General features: G+C 42.6%; 1 protein-coding gene across 1 annotated transcript in view; it reads left to right on the top strand.

The window, feature by feature from the left end:
* The window catches only part of LOC145398632 (uncharacterized), a 69,129-nt gene that overhangs the window by 35,244 nt on the left and 13,723 nt on the right, over positions 1–20,162 (top strand). The window contains exons 4-6 of the mRNA XM_080271441.1: positions 7,372–7,480; positions 12,454–12,565; positions 17,980–18,105. Coding sequence (XP_080127567.1) covers positions 7,372–7,480; positions 12,454–12,565; positions 17,980–18,105 — 347 coding nt within the window. The remainder of the gene's footprint in view (positions 1–7,371; positions 7,481–12,453; positions 12,566–17,979; positions 18,106–20,162) is intronic.

The following is a 20,162-nucleotide window of genomic DNA, read 5'->3' on the forward strand; positions in this document are numbered from 1 at the left end:
ATGAAGACACCGGGAATCCCTCGCGACCAGGTAAAGGCTCTCCTTCTGCTCGACAATGCACCTGCCCACCCGTGCGACAAGGACTTGGTTGCTGAGAATGGCCGTATTAGGTGCATGTTTCTGCCACCTAATACGACTCCTCTCATTCAACCCATGGACCAAGGAGTGATCGTGGCAACAAAGCGCCTGTACCGTCGGAAGTTCCTGGACGAGGTGATGGTTGTTCTCGAGGACGAGGACGAGCGCAGGGAAGGACGTGACACTTGAGGCAAGCAGACTTTGGAAAACCTTCGCTGCTACGACATCAAGTCTGCACTGTACAACTGGGCTAGTGCATGGAAGGAAGTCCCTGTGAAAACTCTTGAAAATGGTTGGTCTCATCTGCTTCTCGGAACAGATGTGGAGTACGATTTTCTGGGCTTTGACATGGATGACTTCCATGCACGGCTACGTACGCACGGCGACGTTGTTGATGTGGACGATGTACGTGAGTGGTTGGACGACGACGAGGGCGATCCTGGGTATCAGACGTTGTCTGATATCGAGATCGCGTCTTCGGTTGCTGGTGTCAGTCCCGAACTTGAAGATTCCGACGACGAAGGCGACGATGATGCGGACTCCTCTCAGCAGGACACTACTCCAGCCATGCCCAAGCTGAGCACACTCCGGGAACATCTAGAGTTCGTCCTAGACTACCTGGAACACCCGGACTGCGACAGGGAGATGGGGCCCTTGGGACTCGCGGAGGAAGTGCATGCTTTCAGGCAGCACATCATCAATCGCCAGAATCGCCGGTCCTTGCGTCAGTCAACGACTGACAGTTTTTTCAGGCCCGTGACCCCTGCTGTGCCAAGCCCTGGCTCCACTCCGTTGCCTCCCCAAGACAGGCCCTCATGCTCCAAGCCACAGCCCAGCACATCAGCTACAGTGGAGTCACCGCTCGACGTGAGTTTGCGGCTTTCGTCAGAGTCTTCTGCAGTCGGTACGCCATCACCACGACCCAGCGATGCACCCCTTGGTCGCCTGCCAGTGATACTCTCGAACTCTGACAGTGAATAAACAGCAAGAACTTCTCCACTAGACCACACGGGAATTTTGAGTGTTATGCAGTGAAAAAAACGGTGTGTTGTGTTAAGGTTTTCGAAATGAGAGAAAAGACTCAGTGGAAACAAAATTTAATGTAACTAACCTTCTTTGTTTTGGCTTTGGAAAATAATAAAAACTTGGGAAAAGTTAATGTGCAACACTAAATTAAACTGGAACATTATTTGGACTAAAGTGAACACTGTGAAGAGAACGGACTTCTGTGTGTTATTGACTAAGTTCAGTGCAAGACTTCAGGAAGAGTGTACTGCAAGTGCTTCAGGAAATCGTTCTTACTGTCAGAGTCCGAGAGGAGGCGGTTATTCATCGAGGTGGCCAGGGACTTGCTGTAAGTAGCCAGAATGTTTCGTACTGTACTTTTTTTCATACTATACTTACCAGAATGTTTCATACTGTACTTTTTTCCATACTAAACTTACCTCATGCATGTGCAGTAGGAATGTGTTTTTCAGAGTTAGGCTAGGTAAGGGTCCATAAGTACCAGAATGTTTATTAATGTATGAACATACTTCTAAACCCCCATTTTATGTTTCTTTTGCATTTATTTCAGTCATTTATGTGCCTTATTGGTGTGATTTGGGTGTTAAATAGGTGCTATGCATGTCCAGAGGGAGTTGTATATGTGTTTCTCTGAGTTAGGGTCCATAAGTACAAGTCCATAAGCTGGGGCCCAATATCCGGACGAAACCAATAACCGAACCTACCGATGGCTCTATTACTCCGGATATTGGAGTGATTACTGTACGTTGAAAAATTCTGCCCATGTCTGCGCACCAAAAACTGAGGAGGTGAGGGAAGGGACAGGGATATAGGAAGAAGGACAAGGTCAGGAATGGGAAACAGAGGACATGGAAGGATTAGAGGCAGGAGGTGAAGGAGGAAAGTAAGGATGAAGTGTGACGATAGTAGAAGGGCTGACTGAAATAGACGAAGCAGAAGCTGGGGGAGTCGAAGACACAGTAGGTGAGAAGGATGGGGTGTTCAAAGCAATCGAACGTGTAGGAGGGGAAGAGTTCGAGGCCATAGTCGAAAGGGAGTCCTGGGTCGTCACCATAATCAAGTCTGAGGAGATAACTTTATCCATACAACAAAATGGTACACTTCATCACCCCACCCCCCGACCCACCACGGAGCCCAACGAGGGGAGGCTGATGTTGGGTTCAACTCACCCAACAGCCCCAGGGATAGTGGGAGAGGTATATGTGGACACAGGTTGGTGTGAAGTGGCAGCCGTGGACCAATCCAAACGGTGCCCACTTGACCCTAGCCGAGGTTGACTGAGTCAACACACGGCCAGCCGATTTGCCCAGCGGGGCCACACTGGACCGCCCGTCTTACCCCAACCCCCCTACCAAAGGAGCGTGCTGCCCACCACAGGGAACTACACCCTGCCCCACGATGGACTCATCTCCCAGATAGAGGGGCGCAGGGAATATACGAGTCGCCATGCACGGCAAACACGTGAGGAGGGAGTAGTCTCATCCGAGATGACAAAAGGGGCGGAGACTAGTATCATCATCAAAGGCCTCCACTATCTGGTGATGATAGGGGAAGAGGAAGAAGCAATAGGATAAGGAAATGAACCTCGCAAAATTAGTTGAGGCAGCGATAGGGACCTAAGGAGAGGGGAGAGGGTAGAGTAGAGACCCCACCACAGCTTCCCCACCCATCAAGACCCAATCGGCATCTCCGAAGCCCCCCACTGCAACAGCGAGCGAGGAAACGGGGGGGAGAGAGAGAGAGAGTAACTGGTATATAGCCTGTTGTAGTTAATATGAACATGCTAATAGTTTCAATTAAGTAAATAAAATACACTGAATGCATTAGGCCTTGTCTATGTCCCTGCAACCCATCAAAATTCCTCTCACGACCCATAGTTTGAGAATCACTGTTCTAAGGCTTTCATAATTATTAATATTTACTTTAAAATATTATTAAGTATTGCATGATAGGTTAGATGTTCAAAGCTAAAACATGAAATATTCTCTGTTGAGTCACCTAGTTGCTCAAACTGTTTTCTACCTTGTATGATGGACGAGAATCCGTCCAAACGCTTTCCAAGTTTGCCAGGGATACTGTCGACATTTACCATGATATCATGCCGGTTTACTCCCGTTTCCTTGGCAAACCTCATATGAGGCATCAAGTGATACCCCCTTTATATTCATCAGCAGACACCAGATGGCGGCACCATCAGTATATAAGCAGTTGGATTTGTCCTCGTCTCTTGATTGCATGTAAAGCATCAGCATGATTCATGCAAAGAGAATATAAAATGACAAAAAAGGAAGGCCAAGAAAATGTTTTAAAAATCGTTCATCCCAAAAACCAATGCTTGCATTGAAGACTTTCAGGTATATTCACCAGCAAAGGTGCCAGCAGTGCTAGTATGTTAACGCAATGTTGTGGCTGTCCTTGAAGTTTTCCTAAATCTTCCGAGTAAACATTCATGTGCATCTTATTTTTCATAATTTATCCACAGTTTTAGTTTAAGCAAATGTTTTTTACTGTATATCCAACCAATTACAGGTAGCTCATAGGATATGTACCTGCATATGTGGCTGTTTTCAATAAAGCTAGAGCTAACTCCAGTCTAACCTCATGACATTCATCTCTGAAGACGCATGGGGACTTTTCTGTTTTTTTTTTTTTTGGGGGGGGGAGGGGGGAATGCGTCTTATATGCCGCAAAATATGGTAATTTGTTAATGATAAAATTCAAAATATGAGAACTCCCTATCTTTCATTTTTTCTTATCTACACCTTACATGCAGTCAACATTAATACAAATTTTGAGATCCTTAATCATTGCTGTATTATGTGCCAATCTCGTGGTCTCATAATCTTAGGAAGCTTCCATAGCAATTTATATTGCATTTTACATGTTATGTATCTCCTACATGTTACAGTACTTATATTATTTAAATATTACCAGATCCCTTATACATCTTACAACAGAATGTTAACATGTCACATGTATATATAAACTGATTCAGAAGAGACGTTAGGGCCTTAGCACACTGAAGTGAGCATATTCTGATGCAAACTGTATAGTCATGTAAACCCCGTTAGTCTGGCACATATTGTGATGGTTGTCAGGCACAGCCTTTAGGACCCTAGCCACCTGATGTAAGGGAGGGACACCTCAATCCCTATCCTGTTTTTAATGGATGTTGCGGTGGTACAGAGAAACACGAGCCTGAAGTTCCTCCCTGTAATCTGACTGTCAGAGGGCACTTCAGATGGGGACTTGGAATGTTCTAAGACTCTTGGAGAATGAACAACCGCATCTGCTGTCAGGAGAGTTGTGGCAACTGGGGGACAGTGTAACAGCACTATTTTATGAGAGGAGGCCAGGCCACGGCAAGATCAGTAGTGACAGGTACACATACTACTGTACCCATCTTAGAGGTGTTGCTGTGGTGATTTTTGTTTGTTTTGCCTCCTCAGCTGAAAACATGTTACTTGGCTGATGATCGCATAATGTTGGTGAGGATGACGCACACGCTGGGGCTTCATTTCTCCTATTGCAGTGTATGCTCCTACTGATATGAGTGATCTTGAAGGACAGCTGTTCTACACAGAACTTGGCTGAGGTATGGAACAGTGTCTTTTGTGGAATATACCCATATTATTGGTTTTCATGGACTTCAATGAAGTTAGTGGCACTTGCAGGGAAGGCTCTGAGGCATATGCAGATCCATATGATTCTGGAATGAGGAATATAATACCTTCTGGTTTAGCAAATTCCTGTAAGATGAAAATTGCTGGTTTCTGGTTCCAGTGGCCTATTCTTCACTGCTAGACACTATAATCCAGAGTCATTGGGGTTAATAAGGAGATTGACCACATTCTGGAAAGTGCTCAGTAAAGCACCCTACAGATTCAAGGTTTTTCAGGAGTGTAGAGTTCTTTGCTACTGATCACAAACTTGCTGTATTCTGGGGCAGCAAATCAAAATTGGCAGAATTCCAGGAAGTCATCAAAAATCGTTTAGTCTTGAGAAACTCGGGACATGGAGTTTGTCTGTGAGTATGCAGTGGCAATCTCAAAGAGGGCTGAGGTGCTCAGCACTGTTAAGGACACTATTAATCAGTAACGATACCTTTAAGTGTGTTACACTGGCATTAGCTGATGAATCAGTGGGAGAGCATCCCAGATCAAGGAGGGATTTTGTCTCACCATGGATGCTGGCTGCAACTTTTGGGAGGAGTTGTCAATCTGGTAGGGGATCAGAAGCAGCAAAAATTTCTGTCTCATCAAGCAAGAAGTTTGGCTAAAATAAGACAAGGAGAGGTTTGCAAGGGAAATCACTGATGAGGCAGAGGGTTGTATGCATGCACATGGTCTTCAACTTGCTTATCAAGCCCTGAAGAAGATCCACTCCAGACCCCTCTCTCAGAATAATTTTGTTCAGACAGCAGCTGGATGGCTGTGTCAAGGATGGGTGAATGTAGGGGTTGCTGAGCTGAGTACGCTGAGCAGCTGTCGATGGCAGGTCCCCAAGAAATGAGCTTCAGCTGAACACTGTCATGAGTTCCAGTGAGGACTGTACCAGCCTGTGTTAGTCTCAAGATGTTTAAGTCAGTAAACTGAGCGCCAGAATGGTAACCATTGTCACTCCATGGGATCCCCACAGGGATTATGATAGCTGGTATATTCAAACACTGGGAATGCTAAGTGTGGGAAAGGGAGGAAAGGAGGAACATCCAATTTCTTTTTGGTAGTGAAACAGAGATGTGTTTTTACACACCCACTTTTCAACACATGCATGTATTGCATACTGGACTAGGTGGTGAAATGGAGTCACTGTGGAGAAACAACTGGGAATTTTAATGTTATCAACTCTGACTTTGCTGCTGCTGATGTTATCAAAGCAGAGTCTGTGGACACATCCCTGAGTGTTCCTGTGGACACATTCCTGAGTGCTCTCAAGGCATATCAGGAGAACGCAAAGATAGTGAGACTAAAGGTCTCCTGGGGCAAGACCATGGTCAAAGCATTTAGTGGCTTGCTAGTCACTGAATGCAGTAGCCTGATTAGGTATGTGGTGAGGACACAGATGTCTCATAAATATTAACTTAGTGCTATAGTTTGATCCATAACAACAGCAGGTCAGATGATATTTCTCATCACATAGATCTGGTCTGTGGCATTATGGATTCACTGAATTCAAAAACTTCATGTTATCAACATCTGTGCAGAAGGATGAAAATCTGAATCTTAAAGGTGCAAGCACTCCCAATCTTACTGTCCTTTATAGCTGTGAGACGTGGACACACAATACTGTAGCGCCTTGGAATGACATCTGGACTCCTTTGGTACAAAGGAGTATTTTTGGTACAATCAGGTGCATGATGAATGATTACTGTATGAGACCGAATCAAGGCCAATTACCCACATAATACATGAATGCCAATTCCTGCTGTAGATAATACATGAATGCCAATTCTAGTTGTTGAAACATGTTGCACATATCCTTGAGGCTGATCCTGCTGACAGGGTAATAACTGAAAAAGTCAACCCAGGGTGGAGGAGACCAAGAGGAAGATGAAACTCATGGTTGAAGCATGTTAATCATTTACATCAGAAGATACTTAGAGGGGGAAGAGTTACTGCTCAGAGGCTTCTACTGGGGGGGACCTATCATGGGTGGAGTTGATGGGTGAGTGAGATTATACTCTATGCAACATTTACTCGAAGTGAGTGAGTTAGTAGACCGGGTGAAAAACTGGATAACAACCGGTTTCAGGCATTCAGTGTCTTACTGTCACCATCATTACGTCTGGAACCAAGAAACAAGATGTTCAGAACGTGGCTCTAAGAAATGGGGTGTGCATCTTTAAAATTTTACCCCAACCTTAATGATCAACAATTTGGGTCAGAATACATCAGACTCTAACTTCCATGTGGCAAGGCCATAACACCTCCTTACCAGTTTACTTCTACAACTGGTATATTAATATTCCTTTGTATGATATTTATGTAAACTATCAGCATTAAAATCATATGACATACAGTAAAACAGTAACACGGTAACTGGTAATGTGAATGATAAATCCCCATGAGAGAGGTGTTTGAAAGCCCTGAGTCTTAAATTCATGAAAATATTCACCTTAGAAATGCTAACTCCCAATGTTACCAACTAAACTTACAAGAATACAGACCGTACCAACTAAACTTACAAGAATACAGACCGTACCAACTAAACTTACAAGAATACAGACCCTACCAACTAAACTTACAAGAATATGGACCCATATCACAGGTTCCATGGGCTGAAGCCAGGCAGTTCTGTCAGTCCATCTATGGTGATTTGGCACAGTTCAGCAACGCAGGGATCTATGGTGCTGTGCTGGACTACATGAAGACTGCAGGTAAATAAAGTGTCTGTACACTGCAATCTCTCAAGAAGTTATGACTAAAGACATTGCAATGGATTTTCTATAGCTTATGGACTTCAATGACATAAAAAGAGACAACTCTAACATAATATTCCAGTTAATGCCATGCCATCATATTCAACTAAGTGAATCATAGTTGCCTGAGTGTCCATATTGGCATCATTAACCATTTTGTGGTCAAAACAACTATAGGGCAGTATTCTATTCCATCTAACACCATGCAGTTATATTCAACTGGCTGGGCTGAGCTATCATAGGGCCTCAGTGTTTCTACTGTCATGGTCAGGACAATATTAGTATTCTATCCAAGACAAAGACAGACAGTTTTATTCAACAGAATGCATCAGAGAAGCATGAATGTTAATGGTACCATTCACACTCCCATGGTCAGAGAAGCCAGTGTAATCTATTCCATGTACAGTAACTAACATAAGGGAGTTCCATTCAGGTGAGTAAGTCATAGAAGCCTCAGTGTTAACACTGGTACCATTAACCCTCATATGGTTGGGACAACTCTAGTATTCTATTCCAGCAAATGCCAGACTACTTTATTCAGATACAGGTGTCTTAGGAGCTTGAATGCTAATACTGATTCCAGTAACTCATGGTTGGTGCAAAATTTAACATCCTATTCAAGCTAACATCAGATGAACTCATTCAGCTAAGAGTGAGTCACAAGAGCCAAAGTGTTAATACTGTCATATTTAACCCTCCAATGGTCAACACAAGTCTATTATTGATACAGGTATTCTCTCCCAGCAAAGGCCAGATACTTATACAGTATTCAAATGAGAGTGAATCACTGAGCCCCAAGAGTATTACCATGGACTTGTCTGTAATTATGCAATCTATCACCACATCAAAATGCGTAAATAACCAACAAGTGAACTTTAAGTTTTTAATAAAGAGGCCACTCCTGACCTAAAGAAAACCATTTGTGGATAGTAAAACACCTATAATTAAGCCACCTTAAAATGGCCAAATTTTTTGTCCTTTGGATGCCTATTCTAATTAGACGAGTAGCAGAAAAATACAATATTATGGCTCTATAGCCTTTCTAAAGCACTTTGTCATGATTTGCATCTTAATCTGGTATAATCTCTTGTTAAAACTTGGTACAGGTATTCAAAAGGGCAAGAAGGAAGTTCTGGGTCAAGCTGAGTGATGAGAGTACAGAATTTCTCACATGATGAATGCAAGAAGGAAATTTTAGGTCAAGTTGAAGTGAGCACAGTATAGAATTTCTCACGGGATCAAAGAGAGAAGGAAATTATAGGTCAGTGTATGGTGAAAAGAGTATAGAATTTCTCATGAGGCAAAAGCATTAAGGTAAAATGGGCAAAACAATTGGCTAAGGAACAGATGTAAAACAAATAATGGCCTTCTAAGCTACTACGGTACTGCATATGCTTTTCACCTTAACTTAGCTTCTGATTTTTTTTCTTTGGATGCTTCTTTTATGTAGCTCAGTGGCAGAAAAAAAAAACAATACTACAGTCCACATCCTTTCCACAGCATTTCTTTACAACTAGCAAAACATTCTGATGTTAACTATTGTTACACCTCACCATTCAAGTGGAGTGGTGGCAATTTTTTGGCCAAGTTAAACTAAAAAGAGTACAGTATAACATAAGACCTCCCATATTTTTCAAGAGCAAGGCTCATAGTCTTGTCTGTTAAAGAGGCTCCCTAGCACCTCTTCCTAACCAACTTAGTTTTGAATACAACTGACTAATATTCTTTTCTATGTCAGTAATACAGAATACGTCAATACTTGAATTACATAACACAGAGGATGATAGTAAGGCATAGTACATATAATAAATTGTTTAGCAGGCAGTGTTAGAAATCTTCCTTAACTAATGAGAATATAGGTCCAAGTAATGTAGCATGTTTATTAACTTATGCTTCATCTTTTGTTGCCATATCAAGGGCACAGGGGCTGATGGCAAAGCTCCTTATTCAGACTTTTAAGCTGAGAGACCCTGTCTCTTTCTCCTCAGTGGTACTATGTGACCAATTAACTTAGCCATTTCTTGAATGTAAAACCTCATGAACAACATCTGGCTGAGTATGTTAACTAACTAGACCATGTTTTATTTTGTTTACAAAGGCTTGCATGTACTGGCTTTGGTCACTTAATGGCAGCTCTCCACTCTGCTCAGTCTCAAGCAGCCTGTCTATTCAGGCCCTTATCCCTGAGGTCTCATTCTATGACCTCATTCCACCCACAGGCCACTTGGTTAAAGGGTTACCACCCAATATAGTAAATAGTTTCTTTGTCTACAAGAAACCACTTGGCTTGTTACACAGTGTAGTCACCTGAAGGTAGCACTGCATCAAGTGAAAGGATGATGGGTTTCATAGCAACTTTTCCTTATGCATACTACAGCCTAACATTCTCTTATAGTTTTTTTCATGGTTTTACCACTGTACCAACAAAGTTTGCATAAATAAATTACAAGAGGATACTGAAGATTAATGTGCATACGAATCATTAAGGAAGAAGTTTTACAAAATCTCCAATAAAATCCAGTAACTCATGCTTGTTCCATAGTGTAATGTGCAGAGCTAACTGCCAAGGCAGAGGCTTTATTAAATCTCCAGTATGGCCCAACAACTTAAGCTTGTTCCCCAGTGCAATGTATTGAGTTGCTATGATAGAGGCTTTACAAAATCTCTGATATGACCCAGTAACTCACACATGTTCCCCAGTATAATGTGTAGAATAATTTACAAAATTAATAAGGCTTTAAGAAATCTCCAGTGCCAACAAATCACACACTGCAATGTTTGTAAAGTACTTGCACTGTAATCTGGCAAAAACAGTGGTGTTTCAGTGTGGCCTTTCATGCACAAAATAAAATAAAAGGCAATTATAACAGCCTGTGTAAACAATGGGAGGGCATACCAATTATAACAGCCAATGTAAACACTGGGAGGGAATCTTGGCTCAGTCAGATGTGTAGAGGCCTAAAAAGGGGATGATGGTTATGTTAGGTTGACTCATTTTCCAAGTTACAAGTTTCAGTATTTCAAGCATAAAAAACTATCACTTCACTTAATGTTGCACACTGTGCTATTTGTTAAGCACTTGCACTGTTATCTGGTGATAACAGTGGCGTTTCAGTGGCCTTTCACGCACAGACTAGAGTGAAACGCTACAATCACAGCAAATGTAAACACTATACTCGGTTCCACGGAGTCTGACCCACTGATTTTGCCAGCCGAGGACAGGTGGATCTGGTAACACTGAGCGACGTTCTCGGGCGGTGATTGGTGGATTTCCTTTGTGTTTGAATGTGCACCAAATTGACTTTTTATTGCAACCCAGGCCCTCATTCATATGTAAGATACCGGATTATACAGATACAGATTAAAGCAATTATATCTTTAATGATAAATATGTGCCTTTTAAATTGCTAGAGATAAACCTGAACGACAATGATAACAAAAAGTATGTAAAGTCGCGACTGGGCGCATGCGGACAAGTCAGCGACTGATTTAAATTAATTTCATTATGTTTGATTTCGTTTACACTGCACACGGCTTTATTATAGCAGCAGAGTTCAACTATTATTTTCTCAAGGGGTTTGCTTTTATCTTACTTTCCTTTCTTCCACCATTAACAAAAATTCGGTTCATTCTATAATGATGTAATCCATTACTTTCCCGACTCTTTGTCGAGGGGGCAGAGATACATGCTTAAGGATGCTTTGTGACCAGGGATAGGGTGGCCGTCTGTATGTCTGTCTCTTATGATACGAAAATGTTAGTAAAAATCAAACACCAAACCTATTCATTAAGAAATAATTCTACTGAATCTGACTGAATACAAACAAATGCAGATTTTTAAAGGTACTGTTACCTATGAAGGTAATGAAAATATGTATGTACACTATATGTATTGAAAATAGAATAGCATGTATTGGCCCCAGTGAGGTGTGTGTGTGTGTGTGTGTGTGTGTGTGTGTGTGTGTGTGTGTGTGTGTGTGTGCGCGCGCGCTTACACAAATAATCATTAGAAGCTAAGCTAAGCATATCTAGGGTAAGGTTGTATATTAGTAGATGAGGTAATGAAGGGCATGGTGGAGACTGTAGACTGTGACATTGTGTAGTAGTGGTGGGAAAAACATTCAAGCCTTCACAGGACCTCGGGACCACCTTGCTATGAACGTCTGAATTCCCACCACAGTCGCTGACTTGTCCGCTTGCGTCCAGTCGCGACTTTACTTACTTTTTGTTATCATTGTCGTTCAGGTTTATCTCTAGTAATTTAAAAGGCACATATTTATCATTAAAGATATCAATGCTTTAATTTGTATCTGTATAATCCGGTATCTTACAAATCACTGAGGGCCTTGGTTGGAATACAAAGTCAATTTGGTGCACATTCAAACAACCGAAATCCACCAATCACCGCCCGAGTACGTCGCTCAGTGTTACCAGATCCACCTGTCCTCGGCTGGCAAAATCAGTGCGTCAGACTCCGTGGAACCGAGTATAGGTGGCCATTTTGCCTTGTGTGAATCACCTCGTCCACAAGAGATTCTCAGAGGCGGCTGTCAAAAATATCGTTGTAGCAAAATTACGATTAATTCTTTAACATTGTACTGAGACAGGGTATAACTTTTTAATTATCGTTGTAGTGATTTATCACATAACAGGGCATCATGTAATCAATGCCTGTTGCTCCAAGTAGGGTGTAGAATAAGTCACTAGGGTAGATGCTTCATGAAATCTCCAATGTGACCCAATAACTCAAGCCTGCTGTCCCACGTAATGTGCAGAGTAAGTTGCTATGGTAAATGTTTTATGAAATCTTGAGCATGACCCAATAATTCATGCTTTTTCCCTAGTGTAATGTGCAGAATAATTTGCTACTGTAGAGGCTTTATAAAGTCTCCATTACAAACCAATAATTAATGGCTGTTTCCTCCTCGCAGGGCTGACTTCGAGCTACTGGTTGGGTGGTCGCTTTGACCTGGATATCAATGCCTGGGCCTGGGTTCATGATGACTCACCTATGCCTCTCGGATCACCATTCTGGACACTGACGTATGTTTATTATTATTATTATTATTATGGAATGTGGGAAGTTTGAGGGAAAGAGCGGGGGAAGTCGTTGAGGCATTCAGTGGGAGGTGGGTGGATGAGACATGTTTGCAGGAAGTCCGGTACAGGGGTGGATCAGCCAGAAATATTGTTGGGAAGGACTGTTACTATAAGTTGTTTTGGCAGGGGGGGACAGACGGATATGGGGGTGTTGGTGTGATGGTTGCTGAGAAATGGGTGGTTTATGTTATGAATGTTATGAGAGTAAGCGATGGGATATTGGTAGTGAAAATCCTGTACGGTAGAAAGATAACTGCAATTATATCGACATATGCTCCACAGGCAGGATTAGATGAAGTAGAGAAAGATAGATTTTGGGATGATTTAATACGTGTAGTAGGTGGTATGCAGGATGATGAGATAGTGGTTTTGGGAGGGGACTTAAATGGTCATGTAGGTGAAGCAGCACAAGGTTATGAAGGAGTACATGGGGGATGTGCATATGGTATAAGGAATGCAGAACGGGAAAGGATACTCGAGTTTGGGGAGGCAACGGACATGATTGTGTGCAACACATATTTTAGGAAAAGAGACAGTAGGTTAATTACATACGAGTCTGGGGGAAATAGCAGTCAGATAGATTATTTTCTGGTTAGGAGGACTGAAAGGAGGTTAGTGAGGAATGTTAAAGTTATAGGAAGTGAGGAGTGTGTGCAGCAGCACAAACTATTGATTTGTGATATGGTGCTTAAAGAATGAGTGATGAAAAAGAGGACTTATGTACCTAAGAGGAAAATATGGAAGCTGGAAAGCCAAGTAGTAAGGGATGCCTTCTATAGCGAGATGAGGAGGGTGGTGGCTGAACAGGGAGCTGTAGACAGAGGCGTTAATGAAAAGTACAGAGCCCTCAAGAACAATCTCTTGAGAGTTACTGATGTAATATGCAGTTGGACAAGAAGACCACCAAGACATAAAGTAACTTGGTGGTGGGATGAGGGTGTAGAAGCTGCAGTTAAGGAGAAAAGAGGGCTTTTCCGGGAATGGAAGAGGGGTGGTAACCAGGAGTAATACATGGCTGCCAAGTGCAGGGCTAGAAGAGAGGTATATAGGGCGAAGTCTGAGTCACAAAGACTTTTACTTGATAACCTAAATCATGGGGAAGGGAAAAATATGGTATTTAAGGTGGCAAATCAGATGAAGAGGGATAATTGGGATATTATAGGTGAGCAGTGTATGAAGAATGATGAAGGAAGCATAGTGGTGTACAGTGAGGATATTAAAGATGCATGGAGAGAGCATTATAACCGGTTGTTGAATGAGGAGTTTGACTGGGACAGGGAAGGTTTGGAGCCAGCAGATCCAGTGTTTGGCCCTTGGCCTTTGATTGATGCTGCTACTGTGAGTGAGGCAATAGGCAGGATGAAGGTGGGGAAGGCAGCAGGTGTGTCTGGGTTGACTGCCAAAATGTTGAAGGCCTCAGGAGATATAGGGGTGAAGTTAGTCACTGACCTGATAAATATGATTATTTATGAGTGTGTTGTCCCAGATGATTGGCTGAAGAGTGTAATTGTAAATGTGTATAAGGGGAAGGGTGATGCCCTGGAAAGAAATTATAGAGGTATACAGCTTTTAGATCAGATAATGAAGGTAATGGAGAGAGTTTTAGAAGGTATGATTCGAGAAAGAGTGAATATTGATGAGATGCAGTTTGGATTTATGCCAGGTAGTGGGACCACTGATCCCATATACATTGTTCGACAGCTTCAGGAAAAATATATTGGTAGGAGAAGGGATCTGTATTTTGTTTTGTTGATTTGGAAAAGGCCTTTGACAGAGTCCCCAGAGAGGTGGTGAAGTGGATAATGAGAAAGCTTGGCTTCGAGGAGTGGCTGGTCAGGGTGGTTATGGCTAAGTATGTGGGTCCTCGCACCCAGGTAAGAGTGAATGGAGATGTGAGTGATGAGTTTTCCGTGAACAATGGTGTGTATCAGGGGTCAGTTTTGAGTTCCATGTTGTTTATCATGGTACCTGAAGCCCTCTCAAGTGACTTCAGAAACGGACTCCCGTGGGAGATGTTGTATGCTGATGATTTGGTGTTGATTGCAGAGAAGGAAAGAGAGGCTGAGGAAAGGTTTAGGAAGTGGAGAGATGGTATGGGGCACAAGGGCTTGAGAGTAAATGCAGATAACACAAAAGTGAATACATCTAGGGTTGGTGGCGGTACTGTCAAAGACGAGGGAGAGTGGCCATGTGCAGTTTGCCAAAAAGGCGTGGGAAGTAATTCCATCTTGTGTGGTATTTGTGATAAATGGGTGCACAAGAGATGTAGTGGTATCAGAGGTAGACTGCAAGATAATGCTGATTTTATGTGTGTGGCGTGCCGGGGAGAGCAGAAGGAGATTGTCAGACATGAAAGGATTGAACCTGCTGGTGAATCTCTTGAGTGTGTGGAAGAGTTTTGTTATTTGGGAGATATGTTGTGTGCTGGAGGTGGGGCTGGAGCTAGCTCTGTGGCTAGGGTGAGAAGTGGTTGGAAGAAGTTCAGGGAACTCTTGCCTCTCCTGAGATTGAGAGGACTCTCCCTACGTGCTAAGGGGTCTTTGTATGCAGCATGTGTTAGGAGTGTAATGCTGTATGGTAGTGAGACCTGGGCAGTAAAGGAGGAGGATATTCGCAGGCTCAGATGTACAGAAATGACAATGATTAGGTGGATGTGTAGTGCGTCCCTGCATGCAAGGTCTGGGGGGGTTGGGTTTACGATGGAAGAGTTGAGAAGTAGGCTGGGACTGGAGTGTATTGATGCTGTGATGAGGAGAGGTAGATTGAGATGGTTTGGACATGTGGAGAGGATAAGGGATGATAATTGGGTGAGGAAGGTGAGAAGTGTTAATATTGGGGGTGGGGTTGTGAGGGGCAGACTGAAAAAGACATGGGACGAGGTCAATAAGTGTGACCTCAGGGTTAGGGGACTGAACAGGGAGGCTGCAATAGATTGTGCAGCATGGAGAGCCGCCATTAGGTGACCAAGGCCAACGCATGCAAGCATGTTGGAGCCTTTAAAAACGAAACAAAACGAAACGCTCTATCTATCTATTGCCAGACGCCATAATCCTGAAAGGGGTGGCCATTTGACTTTGAGTTATTTTTTTTACGGGGAAGGGCACTAACCCTCCTCCAACCCACTTGCTGACACGTAGGGAGCACGTATGGTTTGGTTATATGGTTACCACCCAGTGTTGTAAATGGTTTCTTGGCTTACAAGAAACCATTTGGCTTGTCATTCAATGTAAAGCCACCTGAAACGGAAAGAAAAGCACTAAGAAGTGACAGGAAAGATGGGAGAAATAGGACGAGAGGAGGGCAGGCACAGAAAAAGAATGATAAAGGCTAAGGAAGAAGTAGGCAGCACTACATCAAGTGAGTGGATGATGGCTGCCACCACCTACCACTATCATTATTATTATTATATTATCATTATTATTATTATGTTTGTGGTGGATGCGGCAGTGGCAGTAGCAATGTCAGCAGTGATGGTGAGGGTGATGATGATGATGATGGTAATGGCAGTTTTTATCTGGGCTCTTCCTTTCTTTGTCTGTTTCAGAATCTTACTTCACTCCATCTCTTGGTGTGATGGTGTGGCAATGTGATGATGTGGTAGTGTGATGATGTGGTGGTGTGGTAATGTGGTGGTGTGGCAGTGTGGTGGTGTGATAGTGTGATGGTATAGTAGTGTGATACCGATGTGGTGTTGTAGTGTGAAGGTGTGGTAATGTGACAGTGTGGTGTGGTTGTGGTGTGGTAGTGTGATGATGTGTCATGAGATATGTGGTAGTGTGATGATGTGTCATGAGATGATGCAGTAGTGTGAAGATGTATCATATGATGTGGTAGTGTGATGGTTTGATGGTGTGATAATATAGTAATGTGATGGTGTGGTAGTGTGATGGTGTGGTAGTATGATGGTGTAGCAATGTGACAGTGTGGCAGTGTGATGGTGTGGTGGTATGGTTGTGTCATGGTGTGATGGTATGGTGTGATGGTGTGGCAGAGTGATGATATGGCAGTGTGATGGTATGTAGTGTGATGGTGTGGTAGTGTGATAGTGCAGTCATGTGATGATGAGGTAGTGTGATGGTGTGGTTGTGTAATGATGTGGTTGTGTGGTAGTGCAGTCATGTGATGATGAGGCAGTGTGATGGTGTGGCAGTATGATGGTGTGGTAGTGTGATGATGTCGTTGTGTGGTAGTTTGATATCATGGAAGCATGATAATATGGTTGTGTGGTAGTATGATGATGTGATAGTGTGGTAGTGTGATAATATGGTTGTGTGGTAGTATCATGTGATGATGTGGCTGTGTGGTAGTGTGATAGTGCAGTCAGGTGATGATGAGATAGATAGTGTGATGGTGTGGTTGTGTGGTATTGTGATGGTGCGATGGTGTGGTTGTGTGATATGGTAGTGTGATGGTAGTGTGATGGTGTGGTTCTGTGATGATGTGGTGGTGTGATGGTGCAGTACAGTGATGGTCTGGCAGTGTGATGTGATGGTGTGTTAACCTGTGGCGTCCTGTCGACGTTCTTTAAAGTCCACACATTTTGTCACTGCCAATCCCGTCGACGTACATAAACGCAAAAAAATTGCAAGGTCCTTAATTTGCACAATTTTCAATTTTCGCGAGTGATTTTTGGTACGTATACACGTGACACCTTTCTCTACAAGATGCCAGGCAGGGACAATGCCTTACCCAGCATGACCTCCTCCCCCTCCCTGCATGCCATTGTCTCAGCAATTCACCTGTTATCAGTGACCTGGCCAGTATAGCCATGTCATGCCACGGTACAAAATTCAGGGCCAGAATGATTCTCCAATCAATGACAATGTGGAGGACAAACTTTACATAGCATCAGAGGAAAAAACAGTTAGAAATGATGATCAGGTAATGTGGCAAAAAAAGGTCAGGTATTAGTGAGTGAAACAATGCTTATAATGCATATATTACTGCTTGAAAACCAATATACTCTCGTACTACATATAAATTCGTACCAAGTAAATAAATAAATACCGTTTATGAGTGGTATGAAGTAGATATCCTTCCATAGAACTCGTTTTCTTTGGTGCCAGGCTGATAGAAAACCCAGTAATGTAAAGAGGTACTCCTACCTGTATCGAGTATTTTAAACCTCAGGTGAGTGATTTCTCTATGAATTTTCGATGTTTCTCACCAAAAGCGAAGGTTTGAGCCAAAAAAAATTTTTTTCCTAAAATGGTCGGGATTGGGGGGAGTCAGTGGTGGAAAAGTGGTCGGGATGGGGCGGGTTAATGTCATGGTATGGTAGTGTGGAAGTGTGTTGGTGTAGTGTTGTGGAAGTGTGATGGTGTGCTACTTATTAACTTAACTATTTACCACCTCAGTTACAGCTCATCATGTGTGCGTCGCTCACCACCTCACACTGACCCCTTCAGCTCACCACCAGATCCCCTGCCTGGGGCCCCTTGCTACAACTACAAGCAGTCACCCTCCAAACGAGCACAAGGATGGTGAGCCTCCAATACCTTCAGTCACTTTATCCAGCAACTATGAGTAGGCTGGCCCAGTTATAAGTGCCACATTAAGTAAATGGAGACTTCCTAACACATCCTCCTTAGTAATTTATTCTGCCCATTATACCTCAATATCTTCTTGTAGGCAACTGTTATCAATGCAAACTATGTCAGTATTAAAGTGACATTAGTAATATACAAGAGAATGTCAGAAAGCATTGTAAAAAATAAATAATTAAGGAATGGGTGACAAAAAGTGTCGTGTGTCACCTAGAATGTGGATATGAAAATGTTATAAATAACATACAGAAGAATGTTACAGTGTACTATGCAAAATGAATCGCTATGGTAGAGGAACTCCGAAGTCTCCCTATGCCACCTAGAAGTCGATATGAAAATGTTATATATAACATGCAGAAGAATGCTAAGGTGCACTATGCAAAATGAATCGCAACGGAAGGGGAACTCCAAAGTCTCCTTATGCCACCTAGAATACTGCCGTAAGTGGTACAGAGGATTTATCTATTGTCATCAAGCCTTAAGTCCAACATTACAGTCGAAGTATAGATGCCCACCTAGTGCAGCAGTTTTTCATTCTCTGCACGTATAGTCTAAAACTGGTGAGTTCTTGTTGTGTCCATATATGTCATAATAGGCATGGTTGAGATAGACACGAGGAATACTACATGACTGTAACCAAAGGTTTTTGAAATCTGGGTGAAGAAACTTTAAAACTGAGTGAGACAAGGAATGCCTAGGTATTGGTTAGCTGAACCAAAATTACCACTAACTTAGAAGAGGTCCTGGAGAGAATATCATTTCCCTTGTTGCTAATACTTTCGTCACATATCGTTCCCCACATTCACATAGTACATAAATTGTCCTTTGAGCATATGGCCATTGGATTATTAACAGGTACCATGCTAAAGGCTAACTTATCCAACTACACATTTCCCATTAACTATTTATGACTCCATGGTTTCCTGTAAGTTAGGAATTCATTTAAACAATGGGTGGTAACCAAATAACCAACCCATACATGTTCCCTACATGTCAGCAAGTGGGTTGGCAGAAGGTTAGTGTCCCTCCCCATTAAACAGCTAAATCAAAGACAAATCCCTTATGGGATTGTGGCATCTGGCTATAAATAGAGATAAGTATCTCGGGCCCATCCACAAACCATCTGACTGTAAGCTTCACGACTTTTGAAACCATCATCTGTGTATCTGGCTATAAATAGAGATAAATATCTCGGGCCCATCCACAAACCATCTGACTGTAAGCTTCAAGACTTTTGAAACCATCAACTGTGTAAAGGCTTGGTAAGAACACAAGACAACAATGCCTGGGTAACATATCCCAGGATGCACATTCTATTCATTGGATTACTTGGTCATGATCTTCCTCAGTTACTTTATATTTTCTGCAAAATGTTCCTTCTCTGCTTGTTGAAAATCATCTTTGCACATATAGTATTTGGAGCTCTGGACCAAATTCAATGTCTTAATAATTTCAGAAATCATACATACATACATCATCCAATCCTGTGTTGCCCCATGAGGAGCATAGGAGCCCGGGGCTAGGCAAGTTGGTCCTGACATTTAAGATGAGCGTGACCAGCCTCACTACATTGAGTGAGTGGATGGTGAGCGCCCCCACCTACCACAAAATTTCAGAAATGATGAAAATTATTTCTGTCAGAAACTCCATGTATTGTGACTTCAATGTTTACCATATTCTCCCATCACAATGGTGATACATTGGAGCTGATGACATTGGTGCAGTCCCTCCAGTGGAGGCCTCTTTACACATTATCCTTAGTGATATATTTTGCATATTTGACTTCGACAGTGTATTGTATTATTCATCATCCTGCCTCTTTTTTCCACAAGCAGGTGAGGCAAAGTAGGGTACTGAAAGCCAGGGAAAGGAAAGAACATGAAAGTGGGAGAACTAATCAACATTAGTCTAATGAAATGTGTTACAAACACATTCATTTGCAATCCGTGCCCTCAGAATCCTGGCTCCACTTGATAGGTGCCCTGTCCACATGT

The sequence above is a fragment of the Coenobita brevimanus genome, chromosome 46 (assembly GCF_032717465.1).
Source record: "Coenobita brevimanus isolate Jiangsu-jjx chromosome 46, ASM3271746v2, whole genome shotgun sequence".
In the NCBI taxonomy this organism is placed as follows: domain Eukaryota; kingdom Metazoa; phylum Arthropoda; class Malacostraca; order Decapoda; family Coenobitidae; genus Coenobita; species Coenobita brevimanus.